Raw genomic sequence first — 19,554 nt, 5'->3', positions numbered from 1 at the left:
GGGGTTCGATGCGGGGGCGTGGCTCTAGCAGCATGGGAACGGTGGAGGGCGGGGCCAGACTGCGTGGGGAGGCCCCACCCCCGAGCGTGCCAGTTGGCCGCGCATGCGCTCACCCCGCCCCCTTGCTCGGCGCGGCCAATGGGCGGTCGCGTGGCTCGGGTGCTGGCGCGGGCCAATGGGCGCGCGCCGTGCTGGGCTGCGGCCCGGCCAATGGGCGCGCGCGCTGTTGTCGCCGGGTGGGCCGGGCCGCGCCACGGCGGGTGAGTGCGGGCGGGCGAGGGGCTGCCGTGGGGCCCGATCCTGGGGGTGCTGTGACGTCACGTGCCGCGCGGAGCCGCCCTGGGGGTGATCTGGCGGAGCTACCCTGGGCGTGTGGTCACGCGACAGTTGGGGGGGGGCTGCCCTGGAGTGACGTCACGTGAAGTGGGGGCTGCCCCGGGTTGGTGGGGATGACACGCGGTGGGGGCTGCCCTGGGGTGGTGTCACATGAATTGGGGGCTGCGGTGCGGTGACATCACACGTGGTGGGGGCTGCCTTTGGCATGACATCACATGAACTGGGGGCTGCGGTGGGGTGACATCACACACTGCACTGGGGTGATGGGGTGACGTCATATGCAGTGGGGCTGCCCTGGGGTGACCTCGCATGAAGTGGGGGCTGCGCTGTAGTGACATCACACGTGGTGGGGCCTGCCCTTGGCATGACATCACATGAACTGTGGGCGGCGCTGGGGTGACATCACACACCGTGCTGGGGTGACATCGCATGAAGCGGGGGCGGCGCTGGGGTGCCATCACGCGTGGTGGGGGCGGCGCTGGGGTGCCATCACGCGTGGTGGGGCTTGCCCTTGGCATGACATCACATGAACTGTGGGCGGCGCTGGGGTGACATCACACACCGTGCTGGGGTGACGTCGCATGAAGCGGGGGCGGCGCTGGGGTGCCATCACGCGTGGTGGGGGCGGCGCTGGGGTGACATCACACACCGTGCTGGGGTGACGTCGCATGAAGCGGGAGCGGCGCTGGGGTGCCATCATGTGCGGCGGGGGCGGCGCTGGGGTGCCATCGTGCGGTGGGGGCGGCGCTGGGGTGACATCACACGTGGTGGGGGCGGCGCTGGGGTGACATCACACGTGGTGGGGCTTGCCCTTGGCATGACATCACATGAACTGTGGGCGACGCCGGGGTGATGGGGTGATGTCGCATGAAGCGGGGGCGGCGCTGGGGTGCCATCACGCGCGGCAGGCGTGGGGCGACCCTGGCGCAGGGCCGGGCACTGAGGCGCGTGTGGCCGCAGGCGCAGGGGAGGATGAGCCCGCGGCCCGGCCGGGCGGCTCAGCATGGAGGCGCGCTGCGGCGGGCTCCTCTTCAGCTCCCGCTTTGACTCGGGGAACCTGGCGCACGTGGAGAAGGTGGAGGCGCCTGAGGGCGACGGGGACACGGGCGCGAGCGGCTCCGGCTCCGTCTCCGTCTCGGGCCTGCCCCCCTTCGGCAGCGCCCTGCCCGCGGCCGACTACGAGTTCAACGCCTGGACCCGGCCCGACTGCGCCGGCACTGAGCATGAGAACGGGAACAGGTGAGGGGCCGCGCTGCCGGCTTCCCGGCCCTTGGTGGGCTGGGCCGGGCCGGACGGGTGGCGCATCTCGGGCGGCTGACGGCCGGCGGGGCGCCCCGGTGCCCCAGGTCCTGGTTCTATTTCAGCGTGAAGGGCGGCGCTCCGGGCAAGCTGATCAAGATCAACATCGTGAACATGAACAAGCAGAGCAAGCTCTACTCGCAGGGCATGGCCCCCTTCGTGCGCACGGTGCCAGGGCGGCCCCGCTGGGAGCGCGTCCGGGACCGACCCGCCTTCGAGGTACCGGCCGAGCCTCCCTGCTGGGGCCTGCGGGGCGGGCAGCGGCACTGCCGCGGTTCGCACGGTCGCAGCGGGGAGAGGGGGCCGGGAGCCCACCGGTCACTGCTGCGCTGCGTGGACTCGGGCAGGCCCCTCGGTCTGCCCCTGCTGCCCCGAGCCTTAGCAGAGGGCACGAGATGTGTTGCAGGGCAGCGCGGCAGGTGAAGGGGCATGGCCGGGCTCTGTCCTGGCAGCCGGCCGTAGGAAAGAGCAAGTGCCATGGCTCCCAGCTCCCTGGTCAGGCAGCCTGTGTGTGGCCACGGCCGAGGTGCCCAGGGCCTCCTGCTCAGCCCCGCTCTGTGTATCTGCAGATGGCAGAGGCCCAGTTCGTGCTGTCTTTCGTGCACCGCTTCCTGGAGCCCCGCGGCGCCACCACCTACTTTGCCTTCTGCTACCCCTTCTCGTACACCGAGTGCCAGGACATGCTGGCGCACCTGGACAGCCGCCTGGAGCCGTGCCGCTACCTCTCCCCCATCAGGTGTGCTCCCTCGTGCCACGGCCCCGCCAGGAGGGCTGGGGGTCGCTTGCTGTGCTGCCCGTCGGGCCGGGGTTGGGACTGCCGCAGGTGCAGCACTCCCGAGCTCAAGTCCAGCTTGTCTCTGGCTTTGGGGACCTGCAGCAGCTGGTGCTGGAGGCTCGCAGGGGTGGGCCTGGCAGGGAGAGCCAGTCCAAGCAAAGGCCCTGTCCCTCTGCAGCTGCTTGGCTGCAGAACCGCTTCCTCCCTGGCCTCCCCCAGCCCAGCTGTTTCTCAGGGGAGGTCTCTGGCTAGGACTGCCCCCCCCCCCTTCTCCTACACTGAGGAGCTTTCTGCTCTGGGGCGGGGGCAGGAGCAGGGCCTGGGCCAACGTCTCTGCAGAGCTGCTCTGCCTTGTACCTGGGGCAGCTCGCTGACCCCACACAGGCCCTGCATCTTCCTGCAGTGTGACTGCATCCACCCTCCGGGCCCACCCCAGATGCCAGGACCTCTGGGGGTGTCATTCTGGCCTCTTAGCCCTTTTCTCTGGGCTGGAGTTAGGTGGGGGAGGGCTCGGGACCTCCTGGGATCTGTTGGGCTGCTAGCATGCTGTAGCCCTGGGGCCAGAGGCAGCACCAGGTGTCTGGCAGGCAGGGGCGAGCCCTGGCCGCATCCTGCCCCATGCTGGACCTGGCCGGCACGTGGGCCAAGTACTCTGCCCAGGGGGAGCAGAGGAGACGTGGTCCACGCACAGGCCCAGGCTGCTCTTGCCAAGGTTTGTTTCCTTGGCTCCCTGGCAACAGCCACCGTGTTTGCCTGCTCCTGGTGCTTGGCATCCCCTTGGCAACCACCTGTGCCCAGCTCACCACGCTGGGCTCCAGTGCATCTGGAGCAGGAGCAGGGGTGTGCCCAGGGCACCAGGTCCCCCAGGCCTGGGCTGCCAGGGGTTGGGCTCTCCACCCCAGCTCCCCAGCCGCAGTCGGCTCTGCCCTCGCCTCTGCGCTGCTGCCCTAACCACTGCTCCTATAGCCCCAGTTCACTTGCCCACTACAGCTGGCCCTGGGCACTTCCAGGGCTGTGTGGGGCTCCAGGCTTGCTGCCCAGGGCTGGAGCTTCTGGCTCCCTCCCAGGCTCTCCCTGGTGCTTGCAGCTTCCCCCATGCCAACCAAGCGCAGTAGCTGAGACTGCTCCGAAGTGCCCTCTCCCCTGCATTGCCCGCTCCCTGCAGCGCAGGCTCTGGAAGTCGGTGGGGGCAGCCTGTCCCCTGGTTCCTTTCTGGCAGGCCCTCCTTCCCCTCGCAGGGAAGTGCACATCTTTCCTGGTTCCACCCCAGGGGGAGGGGGAGGGGGCACAGCTTGGGCTCCGGGCACTAATGCTGGCCTGGGGTGGGGGCCAGCTCCTGCCTACCCAGCAAGAGACCAGGGGGAACTGCTAGCTCTGACCTGGCTGCCAGTGTGGTGCGTGCCTGTGGATGCCAGCTGCTTACCTGCCTGGGGCCGCACCACTTGCGTTTGTAGATGTTAGGGTCAGAAGGGACCTCAGTAGAAGAAGTCCGACCCCCTGCCCTGGGCAGGAAAGAGCGCAGGGGTCAGACGACCCAGCCAGGTGCCTGTCCAATCTCCTCTTGAAGACCCCCAAGGTAGGAGCGATCACCACCTCCCTTGGAAGGCCATTCCAGATTCTGGAAACCCTTATTGCGAAGAAGTTCTTTCTAATGTCCAGCCTAACAAGTTGGGCTGGAGCGTCTCCCCCAAGGCACCAGCCTGGCACTCAAGGCCCCCGTGACATCCCCGTGCTGTGACAATCACATCTCCAGGCCCGTTGGGCTTCTGAGCCTCTTGCCCATGGGCCTGCCCTCCAGCCCTCGGCTGTGCGTGGCTCCTTCCTGCCCGGCCACCCCTTCCCAGCATCCTCTTTCCAGTGCAGGTGTTGGATGCAGGTTCCCGCCTCAGCCTCCCAGGGGCTGTGCCTGCCGTGGGATCCCCTGCCAGCAGCACACTCGCTTGTCTTGGCCTCTCTGGCCTGGGCATCCCTCTATACCCTATCTTGCTGCTCTCTCCTGAGCAGTCTCCAGGGGCCAGCCTCCATCCTCCCCATATCTCTGCCAGGGCCTTTTGCCTCCCCTCTGAGTGAGCACCGCTGTCCACCCCTGCCTGCCCAGGGAGCTCTGGTGTGATGGCACTGGCCGAGCCACCCTCTGTCTGCCCTGTGGCCCTTCCCTTCACTGGGCTCTTAGCACGCGACTGCTTCCACCAGAAGGGCCGGCTGCCTCGTGCCTTTGCCTGCTCACAGGCTCCTTCGTGTCTTCCTGAAGCCTTCCTTCAGCCTGTCTGAGGAATCGTAAGAAGTCAAGCCGGCAGGGTCCCTCCGGAGGTTGCAGCTAGTGCAGCTCCTGCCTGGGGCAGGATCAGCCCCATCCGCACTGTCCCAGGCACATCCTTGTCTGACCTTGTCCTAAGCTACGTAATCAACCTTGTCAGCCAGCGATGAGACCTGTTGCCCAAGAATATCCAGAGTCCCTGAACCTGCACCTGGTGAAGGCAGGGGACGAGGGCTGGCAGTGTCCTGCTGCTGCCAGGGCAGGAAAATGCAGTCAAGGTGCCAGAGGGACACGTGGCCCCACTACAGAGGAAGGTAGAATCCCAGACTGCACCAATTCCTTGCTGCCTCCAGTGCAGTGTTGGGCTGAGTCTGAGCACAGGGGCAAGACCCTCTAGCCAGGACCCTGTGGGGCTGGTCCCAGCAGGAGCACTGGCCCAGCCCAGTCCCCATACCCAGGCTGGGCTGCAGCAGCACCCAGCGCCTCTGAGGGAAGTGAAAAAATTCCTCCCTGGCCCCCAGTGGCAGCTAGCAGAGCCCAGAAGCCTGGGAGATCCCCACAGCAGAGCACAGGCATCATTGGGCCTTGATCATCCCCACCAGTGGCTGTCCACCCTCTCCTTGACACCGCCAGGATGGAGTGTCCACACCTTCCCTGGTGTTTGTCGCAGTCTCCCTGCTCTGACAGTGAGGAAGTGTTTCCAAATCTCCAAACTAAACCTCTTTTCCTAACACTTCCAGCCATTGCTCTGCATCCTTCTCTGCAACAAGAGAGAACAGGGGCTTTCTCTCTGACAGCCATTTGGGGATTTGCAGACTGCTGTCATGGCCCTTCTTAGGTACCTGTTCTGCAAGCTGAATATGCCCAGCTCCTTCAGCCTCTCCACATAGGACTTGCTTGCCAAGCCCTTGATCATCTTTGTTGCTGTGTCTGGCCCCTCTCTAACTTCTCCGTGTCTCTTTTGGAAATGTGAAGCTGCGCCCAGTGCACTAGATGAGGGGGTACGTGTGGACAGGCAGGGACGGGGCGCCACCACGCACCATCCCACACTGCTGCGCAGGCGCTGCCCACCTGGGCAGACACAGGGAGTTCTGCACACAGTGTCTGCTGCCGCTGTGTGCCACCCGTCCGGCTGCCAAGGGAATACTGATCCAAAAAGGTTGAAGACCCCTGCTCTAGATGAGGCCTGACCCATGCCGAGAGGTCCAGTTGTCTGCCATGTCTTGCACTTGATGCTTCTATTGATGGAGCCCAAACTTCACTGGTCTCTTGTGCAGCTGCATCACACTGCAGTCTGACTTAACAGCAGCGTTCCCTCCAGGCTGCGCGTGTGCACTGCCACACACAATAAAAAACCATGCTATGCAACAGTGGGGGAGCCACACGCACCTACCTGCAGGGGTGGGGGAACCAATTGCGGGGTGGACTACAGCAGCGCATGCTGAAAGGGGGAGGCTGGACTGAAGCAGCGTGGTCATGGACTGCTACACCTTAAGAGAGGGTACAGTGCCTAGCAGGACTCCCAGAGCCTTCTCCATAGAGCTGCCATCCAGCCTCTCCCCCATTTTGTATTTGCATTTCGGATTATTCCTCTCAGGCTGCAGCACCTTGCATTTGTCCTTATTAAACTTCTTCGTCCTCTTGGCCCAGCCCAGCTTCACGACCTGTCGAGATCCTTCTGAAGCATGCTCGTGTTCTCCAGCATGTTCACAGCCCTTCCAGGTTTCCAACTTGGTCCTGAAGCTGTCAATGCCAGCATCCAAATTGTTCATAAACACGGTGAACAGCACCAGGCCCAGGACAGACCCCTGTGGGACTCCACTCCAAACCTCCTGCCATCCTGGCACAGACCTATTGATGGTTCCCTTTGCTTGTGGCTTTTGAACCAGCTGTCTGTCCGCCTTATAGTAGTTTTCTGAGAAACTTGTGTGGGACTGTGTCAGAAGCTTTGCTGAAATCCGGGTGTACGATATCTGCAGCATTCCCTTCATCCACTCAACTAGTCACAGTGTTGCAGAAAGAGGTCGAGTTTGTTTGGCAGGATTTGCCCCCAGGAGCTCCATGTGGGGCTCGAGATCAGCTGCAGGCTTGTGCCTTTAAATCCCTGCTGTGGTAGGCAGGGGCTGCCCGTGGATGTGTCCTCTCGTCTACCTCCCCCTGCCTCACGCCAGCTTGGGAGGGCTCAGAGCACAAGGGGACCACCCTGCGCTGCGCCCTCACACAGCGCCCGGCTCTAGTGTCCTCAAGTAGCCTCTCTGCTGAAAAGGAGAGGGTAGGCGTCCAGGGTCTGTGCCAGAGGAGGCCTCTGCTAGGGGCTGTCAGGATGTGGGAGGGCAGCAACTTTGCCAAGGGGCCTGGACAATGTGTGGGGCAGACGTGGAGGTGTAGGAGCTTTCGGACAAGGCCAGAGCCTGGGACCTTGCTCTCGCAGCTGTTGCTGATAGCAGTCGCAGGTGCTGCAGATGAGTGCGGGGAGCAGGGCACTGTAGGGCTGTTCCCCACTGTGGAGTCCATGGGGTGGGAGTGGGATGCCAGAGAAGGGCCCTGGAGCTAGGCAGCCCAGTGCCTTCCATGGCTGGGCAGATAGGGGCAGCCCAGGCTGTGGCACGAGGGCCTTCCTTCCAGCACCAAGCCCTCTGGCACCTCCTTTCCCATGGCCTACCTGGCTCACTGAGGGGGGTCCCGCCCTTCACTGCCTGCTCAGCCAAGGGGAATATCCACTGAGGGCCTGTCTGTCTGCAGCCCCCCGGACTCCATCTACTACCACCGGGAGCTGCTGTGCCGCTCCCTGGATGGGTTGCGTGTGGACCTGCTCACAGTCACCTCGTGCCATGGCATGCTGGCGGAGCGCGAGCCACGGCTGGAGCACCTCTTCCCGGACGAGGCAACACCACGGCCGCACCGCTTCATGGGCAAACGGGTGAGTCACGATGCAGGCATGCTCCTGGGGGAGCAGACCTGGGACCACAGCCCCAGGCCCTGGCTGAGCATGTTTGCTGGTGGGGCTGCTTCGTGCTGCCAGCCTGTTAGGGCTTGGTCGTGACTGCCTGTGGGTGGGGAGGGGTGGTCACGAGCAAACAGAAAGGCTTCACTAGGCACTGTGATGCAGACACACGCTGCCCATGGCCAGCCAGGAGGGTGTGGGTGCCCACTCGTCCCCCCTGGGTATAGGTGTAGTTTTGAGGCAGCGATCCCAGCCGTCTGGGTTCAGACCCCCAGGCAAGGGCTGGGCTGGTGTCCTCTGACTTACTGGGTGAAAGGCAGCTGGTTTCCATGAAGCTGCCATGTCCTGTTTGGAGGGAAGGTGTAAAGTGCTGGGCTCTGTGTGCTGGGGGAGCTGGGAGCTGCTCATGGCATATCCCAGACTGAGCAGTTGGACAGTGAACAGGATCCACTTACCCCAGGACAGCTGGGGCTGTCCCCCACCTGCCCTCAGCCTTCCCCCGCCAGGCTGGTCTTGGAGAGCATGGTGTGCCCAGGCTTGGTGCTGCATGCATGGTCTCAGTCTCATGCCCTGTCCTGTCCCCCGACACCCCACCCCTCCACCCCTGCCAGGGCAGCTGGGCCATACCTGGGGAGAAGTGGGGAGCCGCTGGCATTCCTGACCCCCCCCCCCACCCCCAGGTGTTCTTCCTGAGCAGTAGGGTGCACCCCGGGGAGACGCCTTCCAGCTTTGTCTTCAATGGGTTCCTGGCCTTCGTCCTGCGGGAGGATGACCCTCGTGCTCAGCTGCTGCGGCGGATGTTCGTCTTCAAGCTCATTCCCATGCTGAACCCCGACGGCGTGGCACGTGGCCATTACCGGTGAGTATCTGCTGGTGGCTGGGCCCAGGCCTTGCACTGTGCTGCCTGGGGATGGCCGGTCCAACAGCGAGGGGCATGGTCACTTGGCACCGCCTGGCAGTCCCGCTGTAGTGCTAGGCTCTGCTGAGGGCCCAGCCCAGGGCAGATCCCTCCTGGCCCCTGAGAACCCAAATGTCTCTGCTGACAGCGACTGCATCCCAGTGCTGGGCTGTCAAGGTCAAGGGAGGCCCCAGCTGAGCTCCAGGCAGTCCTGGCGCCCAGGCCTGGATCAGCAGGACAAGGGCAGTTGGTGCTGTGCCAAAGTGTCCTGGGGGCCAGTCCCTGCAGTGGGGCTGAGCCCAGGGCTTGCAACTGCAGTGGCTGGGGAGGCTCTGGGACGAGTCCCCTGGAGCAGCAGTGGTGCTAGGGCTGTTCTCTCGCTGGGCCCCATGTGGGGGTGCAACACGTTCGCCCATGAGCTGCCTGCCCTGGAGCCATGGGCCATGTCGGCTGCCCGGCACATGTAGCAGTCCTGGGGCACCTCACACCTCTCCATTCTCCCTCCCCAGCACGGACTCACAGGGTGTGAACCTGAACCGCCAGTACCTCAGCCCCGACGCAGAGCTGCACCCTGCCGTGTACGGGGCCAAGGCCATCCTGCTGTACCACCACGTGCACAACCGTGTCCCACCGGGCTTCCCCGACTGGCGGGCGCATGGATCCCCCCTGGCCACCAACACACTGGGTGCCAGGTCTGCCAACCGCTCCGTCCATCACTGCACCCTGTCCCTGGAGGGGCCCCTCTCCGAACTGGAGAAAGCCAACAACCTGCGCAACCAGCCCAGCAGCCGGGCCTCCACCAGCAGCCTCCCGACGCCCTCGCAGGACCCCGCGCTGCAGGCAGTGCCCACCCCCGAGCTGGGGAGCAATGACCGAGCTTTCTGGATCCTGCTCGGGGAGCGCTGTGAACGGGCCACCCCACAGCCAGCGCCGGCCCCGCGCCCCATCCAGCCCCAGGAGAGCGGGCTGGCCTACTACGTGGACCTGCATGGCCACGCCTCCAAGCGTGGCTGCTTTATGTACGGCAACAGCTTCAGCAACGAGAACGACCAGGTGAGGTGTGGCGCTTCCCCTCAGGCACTGTCTCTGCTGGGTCCCAGGAGCTATCCCCGTATGCAGGACAAGGGTGGGGGCTGGCGTTGGCCTTCCTGCCCCTCCTGCACCTTGCTCTGAGCCCTGCAGGAGCTGTCGCCTGCATGCGCTGTGTCCCTTGCCTGTCACCTCCCACCTCCAGGCCAGCCATAGTGGGTGCCCCGCTCCTGTGACATCCCCTTGCCCTGTTCCTTGTGCCTGGGTACCTGCCGCTCTTGGGGTGGGGGGCTGACAGCAGGGTTGGACCCCAAGGGAGCTCTTCCTGCTTCCTGAGCCACTCTGGTGCCTGCCCCAGTTGCCCAGCTCCTGGGGCAGAGAAGCTGATAGGACGGGGGTTGTCCCTGGGGGTGAGACTTCAGGCACCACTTGTTTCATCGCTGGCTAATTCCTGCTGGCCTTGGCAGCGCTGGGGTCTGGGCCGATGCCATGTGTGTGCAGTCCCAGCTCCCCAGTGCGGCTGCTGGCTCCATGGCAGTTTCCAGGCTGACATGTGCCCCTCTGCCACAGGTGGAGAACATGCTGTTCCCCAAGCTTATCTCCCTGAACTCCCCTCACTTCGACTTCACGGGCTGCAACTTCTCCGAGAAGAACATGTACGCCAAGGACAAGAGGGACGGGCAGTCGAAGGAGGGCAGTGGGCGGGTGGCCATCTACAAAGCCCTGGGCATCATCCACAGGTAGGCCAGCCCCATGGGCATGAGCCCCCTTGTGCCAGGTGCCTACATCTCCCTGGCACCCGCAGGCATGGCCCAGCATCCCCTCTCCATCAGAGGGAGCTGTGCCAGGCCCTCAGTCTGTGCAGCCTTGGGCATGAAGTAGTGTGACGGCTGTGCTGGAGGTCATGTGCCCCCAACAGACCCAGCAGCTCCAGGGGCTGGTCATATCTTCCAAGCCCTTCAAGCAGCTCCTGGGCTCAGCGATGGGGCTGGGGTGTTTCCCTTGAGGAGACTGGTTGGTTGCAGAGGGACTGGAGGAGCAGGGTGCTAGAGCCCAGGGTGGCCTCACCAGCTGGGGGTCAGTGGGCAAGGCCTGCCCCTTTGATGTCTGTGGGATTAGGTGCCCTCTCCTGCCCAGGCTTCGCCTAGCCCTGGGGCAGAAGGAGATAATGCTGGACAGGGCTGACTCCAGCCCACAACAGTCTCTCTGAGAGGGGTGGAAGCTGTTCTCCCTCTGTACCCGTAAGGCAAGGATGGGCAGCTGTGGGGGCCGCGACGGACCAGCATGGGTGGCTGCAGGCTGGAACGCTGGCTTCTCTTGTGTGTTCGCAGCTACACCCTGGAGTGCAACTACAACACGGGACGCTCAGTGAACAGCATCCCCGTGGCTTGCCACGACAACGGGCGGGCCAGCCCCCCACCTCCACCCACCTTCCCCTCCAAGTACACCATGGAGCTCTTCGAGCAGGTAACCCCAAGCTTACCCCTACCAGGCCAACCATGATGCCTAGGCCTGGAGTTCCTCTTCTACTTTGGCCCCTCCAGCTGGCTTCTGGTCTTGGTGTCCACACCCCTTTTCCAGCTCACTTGGGGAGCATGGTGGTGTTGAGGGGCCGGAGCTGCGTCCCCACAGGTGGACGGGAACGGGAAGAGAAATGAACTTCCAGCACCACCCCTACCACCTCATAGCCCTCCCTTGGCATCTGGCCTCTGCTCCAGGCTCCATCTGGGCCAGTGCTCCTGAGCCCTGGGCTGGTTGTAGTGCTGCCCCTGTGTGGTGGCCGGGGATCCAGGCCCTACCAACCCTGGGAGGATTCTCCTGCTTCCCTGTGGATGCTCGCAGCCCCGTCCTGCGCAGGCTTGAGGGGGAACCCCAGAAGACGGTGACTGCTGCTCCACGGGACCTTTCCCTACCACCCGCCTTCCCTCCACAGGTGGGACGGGCACTGGCCATAGCAGCTCTGGACATGGCCGAGTGCAACCCGTGGCCGCGCATCGTCATGTCCGAGCACAGCTGCCTCAGCAACCTGCGGGCCTGGATGCTGAAGCACGTGCGCAACGCCAAGGGCGGCGCAGGCGGCCCCCGCAAGAAGGGCCCCAGGACCCCGCCCAGGGGCTCCAAGTAAGGACCGAAGGTGGGGGGAGTGGGCTCCCAAGAGCTTTGCAATGACTAGGCCCATCCAGCGCGCCTCGGGGCTAGCAGCAGTCGTGGCACATGTCAGCTGGACTCTGCCTCTCCACCTGGTGTTCCTTGGTTTCTGGGGGAGCCTGGAGGGCCGGCTTGTTGCCTGCAGACCCTGGGACCACTGTAGCATCCCTCGGGGCCTCCTAGCCAATCCTCTTTGGGTTGGGGGTCAAGGCACAAGCTGCTTTGGGCCTTGTTCCATCTGCCCTGGTGTGGTGCTACCTCCCACTCAGCAGCTCTGCAGGCTGCTGGACATGTTCCCAGCACAGTGCGGGGGCTGGGCTGGGAGGGGCGTGCTGCTGCCAGCCTAGATCCCCAAGCTTGATCATCCTGAAGGCCACAGATGCAGGGGGGTGTTTGGCCAGTGTGCCAGGGCGGAGGGGATGTCATAGGGTGCGGCTCTGCCTGGCCAGTGTGCTAGGGGGCGCGATGCCCCAGGGCAGACACCCAAGTGTGTGAGGTGCAGATGGCAGGGGCTGATGCTGGCGCAGTGCCAGCCCTGCCTGGCCAGGAGGCGGCTCCACATTGGGCAAGGAGGACTTTCTCCTCCATTTGCCTCCCGAGTTCATCACCAGGGGTCTGTTGCGAGCGTAGATGAGGGCTCTGCAGGCAGCCAAGACCAGCAGGGGCTCTGGTGCCCTAGACACTGGGCTCCATGTCCTGTGCGCTGCTAGGGTTGGTGTCTCCGGGGGAAGGGCTGGTGGTGGTGTCGGACTCACTCCCATGTTTGCCGTCTCTGCAGCGGGCTGCCCGGTGCTGAGAACGCCCTCACCCGCACCCGGAGCTTCAGCAACGGCACCAGTGGGAGCGGCAGCAGCCAGCAGAACTCCCCCCAGATCAAAGCCTCGCCCAGCTTCCCCTTCGGCAGCGGGCAGCCTGCCGGCACCAGCCAGAGCCCTCCCAAGGGCGGCCCTCGGGGCACGGTGCCCGCCAGAGGTAAGCTGGGCCGTGAGCCCCTCCACAGCCTACTTCGGAGCCTGTGGAGCTGTTGCACCAGGCAAGAGCCCTGAGGTGGAGCTCCCCGGCGGCTCCACGGTGCTAAGAAACGGGGCCTCACGTGGGATGGGTGCTGCCATGCGTCTCTGCGTGGAGCCAGAGCCTGCAAGGCCCAGCTGGTTCCTGCCGCCCCGTGCAAAGCCCTGTGTGCTGGGACCCGGCACCTCGGGCTAATGGAGGTGGTCTCAGCTGCCTAGGCTAGGCTCCCATCCTGGGGCCCCTACTGCCCTTGGGAGTTGTGACAGCAGGGCTTGTGCCTGGCTCGATGACCACTCTCTGTCGCAGTCGTTACCACCCGGGGTCCTCTGCGCCAGTAAAGCCTCATGCGGAAGCCAGAACCACACAACGGAGGCCACGTTGTAGCCAGTTTCTGTGAGGGGAGGCTAGCACGCAGCTGACCAGCTTCAGCAGGGCCTGCCGTGGGCATCCTGACTCCGCTGTCATCAGCTGCGACCAGTCCTGGCACCTCCCCAAGCCCAGGTCCTTCACTGGGCTGTATCCCAAGTGCCTTCCTCCTTGCCCAGCCTGGTGCTGACTGCCACCTGTCTGCGTTCAAGCTGTAGCAGAGCTAGGACCTGGCACGGCGGGCCTGAGCAGGGGGCATGGGGCTAATGAGCCCATCTGTGGCCGGAGGGAGTGGGGGAAGTAATACCCCACCTGAAGCCTGAACCCATTGGCCTATGTCCTGGTGCTGCTTCCCTCCCTGTGTGCAGAGCTGGCCTGGCCCCCAGAGCACTGCTGTGGCCAAGGCCTGCCCCAGCATTGTGGGGTGATGTGAAGCAGCACAGGTCAGCTGCTGCCCTGCCACTGGGGTGGGGATCGCTGCAGGGGAGTGCGGTGCTGCCAGGGGGGAGAGGGGTGCGTGATGCATCTCCCTGGGGCGCCTACTGCCTCCGGGTGCTCCGGACGGAGCCACTGCCCTGAAGCGGGTCCCCAGGTGCCCGTACACGTGGCGGCTGGGGCTGCATGTGGCCGGCCCACCTGTGCTGCAGGCAGCCCAGGGCACGGAGCCAACACACCAAAGAAGGTGCTCCATGCTTTCTGCGTCCCCTGCATCGCGCTGCCCCTCCGCGGTCCATACTCTGCCCTCAGCCCTGCCTGCTCCCGCGCACTGTAGCGACCCTATCTGACAGTCCCCGCGAGAGCCGGGAGGAGCAAATAAAAGGCCTCTGTCTCCACGGGCACACTGTGATGTCTGGTCCTTCACGCAGCTGCGGCATGGGTGGGAGAACTGGGGGGCTAGGGGCTGGTCCCGTCCTGCTGTTCCTCCCCCAAGCCATGTGGACAGGTGTGCGGGTGCGCCATTCTGTGGGTGTGTGTGGGTTTTCCTTTGGTGGGTTAATGACTACAAGGTGTGTGTGCGTCTGTAGAACCTTTAAAGACCTGTATTTTTACAAAAAATAAAAAACTCCTCCCGCAAGGCAGGAGCTTCTTCCAAGGGCCAGCCAGGCCTTATTGCCCTGCAGGCCTGGTCCAGGCAGGGCAGCCAGGGTGGCTTTTGAGGCAGCCACGTAGCACCTGGCCCTTCTCTGTCCCATGAAATCCTGGTCCGGCCAGGATGGAGTCGACTTGTTCCCAGGCTCCAGCCAGCCTCCTTGCAGAGGCTGCCAAGCCAGAGCACAAGCCTGGGGGCTGCGACTCTGCCCCTGCTCAGGCTCAGGCTGGCTGGGAGGCACCGGGCCTGGCTCTGCGGCTCCTGCGGAGCCCCCGAGCACCCAGGAGGCTGCTCCCCCACCCCATGGCTGGGTCCCAGAGGCTGGCTGTGCCCCTCCCCCTTACCCAGAGAGTTTGCAGGCCTGTCTGGCACCGTCCTCCTTGGCAGGGGCAGGCGGCGCCGGAGGGCGGGGGGGGGCTTGTGTCTGGGAATGTGCGTGAGAGCTTTGTGACCTAACGAGGCCAGGCTAAATGGTGCCCCCCCTCCCCCCCCAGCCACCGTACTTGGCTGGCCCCTGGCCAGTCACATGTACCACCTCCTACGTGACATGTGTAGGCTTGATCCTGCTATCAGCCCTGGGCCACCTCTTCCCACACCCACCCCAGGCAGCACAAGCGCCATAGACCCTTGGTGCATTGCTCCAAAGGTACCATGATGCCACCCCACCCCTGGGGACACCCTGCCCTGGGCCATGCATGCCAGCACCCATGCTGCAGCCCCGTGCCTGCAGGGTTCACAGCTGTGCTGTCCAAAAGACAGGCAGAGGCACGCAGCCCCTCTGAAAGCCCAGGGCTTGGGAAAGAAATGGGGCAGGTGCAGCAGCTTGCTGCAGCCCCCAGGACTGGGGCCACCCTGGTGAGGCCCACAAAGCAGCCCCAGTGAGAACGTGTGCCTGGCCCAGCACGCCCAGGCAGCATGGTGGGCTCCTGCATCCCACTGGACATGACTGGGAGCCATTCATGGAGGCTTTGCACTTGCAGCTGCTCCCCCCTCCCCAAGTTGGCCTGTGCAAAGGCCCAACCTGTGAGGGTGGCACAGCCACGGGCACTGGGGGCATCTGGCTGCTGGGACAGGCCTGCCAATGCAGAGTGGGGCAGGGACACCTCTGCCCCTTTCTGACCCTCCTTTCTCCCCTCCCGCATAGAGCTTCGAGGCGTGGAGAAGCGGCGGCAGCACCTGCCCAGGCTGCGAGTGGCACCTGGCAGCCTCCCTGCCTGTGCCCGGACCCCAGCCCGGCTCCTGCCGCCCCGCCTCGGCCTCAGCCTTGGCCCGGGCACCTGCTCCCTCCCCACCGTCCTCAGCATGGCAGGTCTGTATCCCAGCCAGCCCCTGGCCCTCGCCACCCTCATCCCCTCGCTGCAGACCACGGCCATGGCTAGCCTCAGCACTGTGTTCAGCTGGCACCATTGGGGTGAGAGCAGGACCACAGGCAGGGCCAGCCGGGTGTAGGTGTTGGCCTGGCTCAGGAAGGCTACAGCTGTGAAGGCCCAAGCTAACTCCCAGCCCCATGGGCCATGACTGTGGCTCTAAGTCTCTTCCAACCGCTAGCTGCACTGCCATGGCCTCGTGGCTCTCCACTCCCTTCTCCAGTGCCGTCCCCAGGCTTGGGTACCATTGTCTGCTCTCACTCAGCTTCCCAAGACAGTGCTAGTGGGTCTGGGGCCGAGGGTGGCCATGCCACCAACCCATCTATTAGGGCTGTGGCTGGAGCCAGTGCAGATGCCCATGGGCTGTCCAGTGGTCCAGAGCTGCTGCCCTCCAGTGGGCACAGAGGCAGGTACATGGGCTGTGTCGCTGCCTCCAGCTGCCTGTGCTCCCCGTGGCCCTCTGGCTCCAGTGCCCACTGCCAACCTCCCTCCACCATGCTGGGCCCAGCCTTGCCGGGGCTGGGTACTGGGCAGGGCTGGAGCGTGGGTTAATTCCCCTCCCCCCCCCCACCAAGGAAGCAGCACGTGGCACATGTCCGGGTAGTGTTCTCCTGCCCCAGACTCAGATGGGGCCAGGGCAGGCTGGGCAGGGAGCGCCTGCACAGAGCACCTGGCAGCAAGCTCAGCTCCTGCCCCAGGCTCATTCATGGGGGGGCAGGAGCTGGGACACTGAGCCCCCACGGCAGGAGAAGTGAGGGACACGCCGCCTCAGGCATGGCAGGGATCTGGGGCCAGGTGGCTTAGGGTAGGGCAGAGCAGGCAGATGCTATGTGTTGGGCGCCGTGAGAGCTGGCATCACCTCACAGCACAGCACCCAGCACCACCCTTAGCTTGCACTATCCCGGGTGGGGGCACATCACACACTTTCCCAGCGCCTGTGCCTGCAAGTGCCACGCCACCCACAACAATAAAATAGGTACCAAAACTGCCATCTCTGCCTGCTTCCACGGGGCCCACGCACCTGTCTGCTGCATGCCTGGGGAGGACTCCAGCATCTGTGCCCGGGCCTGAAACCCCTGCAGACACAAGCAGGTGTGGGCCAGCGCTCAGTGGGGCAAGGAGACCGAGCCATGGGGGCAGCACTGCGGCCCCTGGATGGTGCTGCCCAGGGCCAACAGCCCTGCCTGCCCCCAGCACCTCATCCTGCCACCCCCTTGTGCCAGCCTGGAGCCTGCCTGGCAGGGTCAGGGTGGCAGGACACATGGCACTGGTGCCCTTCCACTGTCACTGCTGTGTTTCCTGATGACAGAGAAGCTCAGAGCAGTTGTGGGCTCCACTGTGGCTCCTGCTGCAGGGCTGGGACCGGGGCTGCTGCACCTGTGGCGCCAGGGCAGGGTGGGATAGTGGTGGTACCCAGTGTTGGGAGCTGGTCTGCACCAGGGCCAGCAGGGGCCCTGCTCTGTTGGCTTGGCCCAGCACCCAGCAGCCCCCAGCTCTCCCCCAGTGCCACCTGGCGAGTAGGGCTAATCACTCTCATTTGTCACATAGGGTCCCTGCTCGTGGGCACCAAGGTGGGGGCCGCACTGGGCACCAGTACCGGATGCCCAGACTTAGAGCACAGCGGGGAGGAACCGGCACTGCAGGTAACACTTGTGGCTGGAGGAGTGGGGTGGCAGGGTCTGCGCTGAGCCCAGGGTCAAGCCCTGCAGGAGGTGGCAGGTGCCCATCCTGGAGGAGCGATGCACGGAGGCCTGGCCAGGCTCAGTGGTGAAGGGGAGGGGTGTCAGGGCTGGACACACCACACAGCAGGGTGGGAGGGTTGAGCCCTCTGGCAGGCCAGTGCCCAATGGGAGCTTCAGCCGCTGGGGGAAAAGCACAAGGCCTGGTTGTGGCCATGCTGACCTGGCACTGCCCTCACTGCCTCTGGCCACAGGCCCAGGTCCCATGGCACAACAGGTAGGCCATGCCTCGGGTAGCATGGGCCCAGTTGACATTGCCTGGGAACCCCCTCTACGCGTCCAATTTTGCTGGTACCCTTTCTGCTGAGCCCTGCTCCCCACACAGCCCAGGCCCAGCCACTTGCCCTGCCCCCATGCCAGCAAGAGCACCTCGAGGTACAAGGTCAGGATGGGGGGGTCCGCACTACTGGGTGCTGCTACCACCCCCCCACGCCCCTGGGACAAACCAGGGGGTTGCTCCACTGCAGCAGCCACAGGCCTTAGGGCACCCTGGGTCTTCCCTCCTGGCCTGACTCACAGCTGCAGGGGTGCAGCTGGGACCAGAGGGGCTGGGGGTGGCAGCGCCCAGGGAGCCGAGGCCAGCTGTACAGCCCCCACCCCTTGCAGGCTCCTGGAGCCCAGTGGGGAGCACCCATGTGCAAGCCCTGCCGGCTGCGCCCCCCTCCCACCATCTCCTGCTTTTCTGCTTAGAACGCCCGCAAGAAGCTGAGCCCCAGGACGGTCCTTGAGCAGCCCAGGTAAGGAGGGGAAGGGGGGATGCAGCTTGTCCCCTGCCTTCCTGGGCCCCAAAGGGACAGGCAGGCCTGGCAGGGGACGAGCTCAGCCCCATGCTAAGGGGATTGGTGTTGGGGCCAAGCTGCCCCCGCCCCTGGGCACAGGAGTCAGGCCCAGAGGCACCTGGAGATGCCCAAGGCACCAGCTGGGGCTTCCCAGGGAGGGCCAGGCCCAGTTCTGCAGATGAGGCTCCGTGGAGTCCCCACCCTGTGCCCTGCTCTGCCAAGGGCTCCGACCCCCACAATGGACGTGGACCGTGGGAGGGCTGCAGCCGCCCACAGACTGGGCTGGGAGGGGACAGCCCTGGGGCGTGACAAAGCTACCCACTCTGCAGGGGGGCAGCGAGGCCTTGCAGCACCAGCAGGCTGGGGGTGGGGGGTCACTGCTCCACATGCCGGCGAGCCAGGCCCTCACCCCCTCACCCCGTGTGGCTCCCGTAGCTCGGAGGCGCTGTTCGCCCGCCCCAGCAGGATTCCTGTACGGAAGAAGGGGACAGGCAGCGACAGCGACTCAGCCCTCAAGGTGTGGAAATACAGCCACACGCGCCCGCTGCGCCGTCCACTGTCAGGTAGGAGCCCAGGGGGTGGGCGAGCCTGGCACCCCTGGCCCACAGAGGAGCTGGGGCTGACGTTCCTGCATCCGCATTGTGACCCCGTTTCCCTGCAGGGCTCTCGGGGGAGGCGCCGGCGCTCAGCGCGGGGCTGCAGGCAGCAGAGCCGCTCTTCCTGTGCAGCGACGGGCACGAGGGCCTGCTCTCCCAGGTACCGGGACGGGGGGCGGTCCCCAGGGGAGCGAGGCTGGAGGCTGCGACTGGGCCTGGCACAAAGCTGAGAGCCTGCCGGGGCCGCGGCACCTGCCACTGCCCAAGCCTGCTCTCCCCCGTCCCCACAGCGCCTGCCTGGCCAGGCCGCGGCCTCGCCCCCGCTCCCGCTCCCGCTCAGCTCCTACCGCCACATCCTGTCCTTCTGCACCGAGGCCTGAGGCAGCCGCCAGCATCCGCACCGGGTCCCGGCGCCGAGCCCGTGCCCACCCCCTCGGACCAAAGCTGCGGGGAGGCAGAGCCCAGCCCAGCCTGGATGCGTCTCCCCTGCCCCCTTCCGCCCGGCGCCGTGCCACCGGCTGGCGGGGGCCAGGCCCCGCGGCGCAGCCCCCCCGCCCTGCGCCGGCACCTCAGGACCCAGACCACAGGCAGCTTCCCCTTGGGCGCAGGGGGCTGGGGCTCGACCCCCAGCACCGCACCGCACCGCGCTGCACGGCAGGGCCGGCCCGGCCCGAGCACCCCAGCGGCTCCGGGGGCCGTGCCCCTCCTGCCCCCAGCTCGAACAGGCCCTTCCAGGTCGGAGACTATTTTTACGCGCCGAGGTTCGTCTTGTACCGTGTTTCTATTAAAGTCTGTTTGGAAGAAATGGGCTGAGCGCGCTCCGGCCCGGAGGAGCGGGGGTCGCTGCTTGCTGCTGCGGGAGCCCCGGCCCTGCCGACCCCCGCCCGGGGGGGGCAGCGGGGGTCTGCCGAGCTGCCGGG

The 19,554-nt window shown here is 65.3% G+C and overlaps 1 protein-coding gene across 3 annotated transcripts; it reads left to right on the top strand.

The window, feature by feature from the left end:
- Nucleotides 1–164: 164 nt before the first annotated feature.
- On the top strand, nucleotides 165–19,439 carry AGBL5 (AGBL carboxypeptidase 5). Of its 3 annotated transcripts, XM_059727588.1 has the most exons (17): nucleotides 165–260; nucleotides 1,297–1,575; nucleotides 1,683–1,854; nucleotides 2,205–2,371; nucleotides 7,410–7,587; nucleotides 8,292–8,470; nucleotides 9,019–9,562; nucleotides 10,109–10,278; nucleotides 10,870–11,005; nucleotides 11,472–11,659; nucleotides 12,465–12,658; nucleotides 15,298–15,462; nucleotides 17,069–17,163; nucleotides 17,950–17,996; nucleotides 18,474–18,601; nucleotides 18,700–18,794; nucleotides 18,925–19,439. In XM_059727588.1, exons 2-17 carry the CDS (start codon nucleotides 1,340–1,342, stop codon nucleotides 19,012–19,014), a joined length of 2,784 nt encoding a protein of 927 aa, XP_059583571.1. In that variant the 5' UTR covers nucleotides 165–260; nucleotides 1,297–1,339; the 3' UTR covers nucleotides 19,015–19,439. The 3 variants fall into 3 exon arrangements, with proteins under 3 accessions (XP_059583571.1, XP_059583576.1, XP_059583585.1); XM_059727593.1 differs by lacking the exon at nucleotides 15,298–15,462; XM_059727602.1 differs by lacking the exons at nucleotides 15,298–15,462; nucleotides 17,069–17,163; nucleotides 17,950–17,996; ... (1 more) ...; nucleotides 18,700–18,794; nucleotides 18,925–19,439 and adding an exon at nucleotides 13,004–13,900.
- The last annotated feature ends 115 nt before the right edge of the window (nucleotides 19,440–19,554 follow it).

Source organism: Alligator mississippiensis, chromosome 1, assembly GCF_030867095.1.
Source record: "Alligator mississippiensis isolate rAllMis1 chromosome 1, rAllMis1, whole genome shotgun sequence".
Taxonomy (NCBI): domain Eukaryota; kingdom Metazoa; phylum Chordata; order Crocodylia; family Alligatoridae; genus Alligator; species Alligator mississippiensis.
Note: the sequence above shows the minus strand (reverse complement) of the source record. Positions and strands in the feature narration are given on the sequence as shown.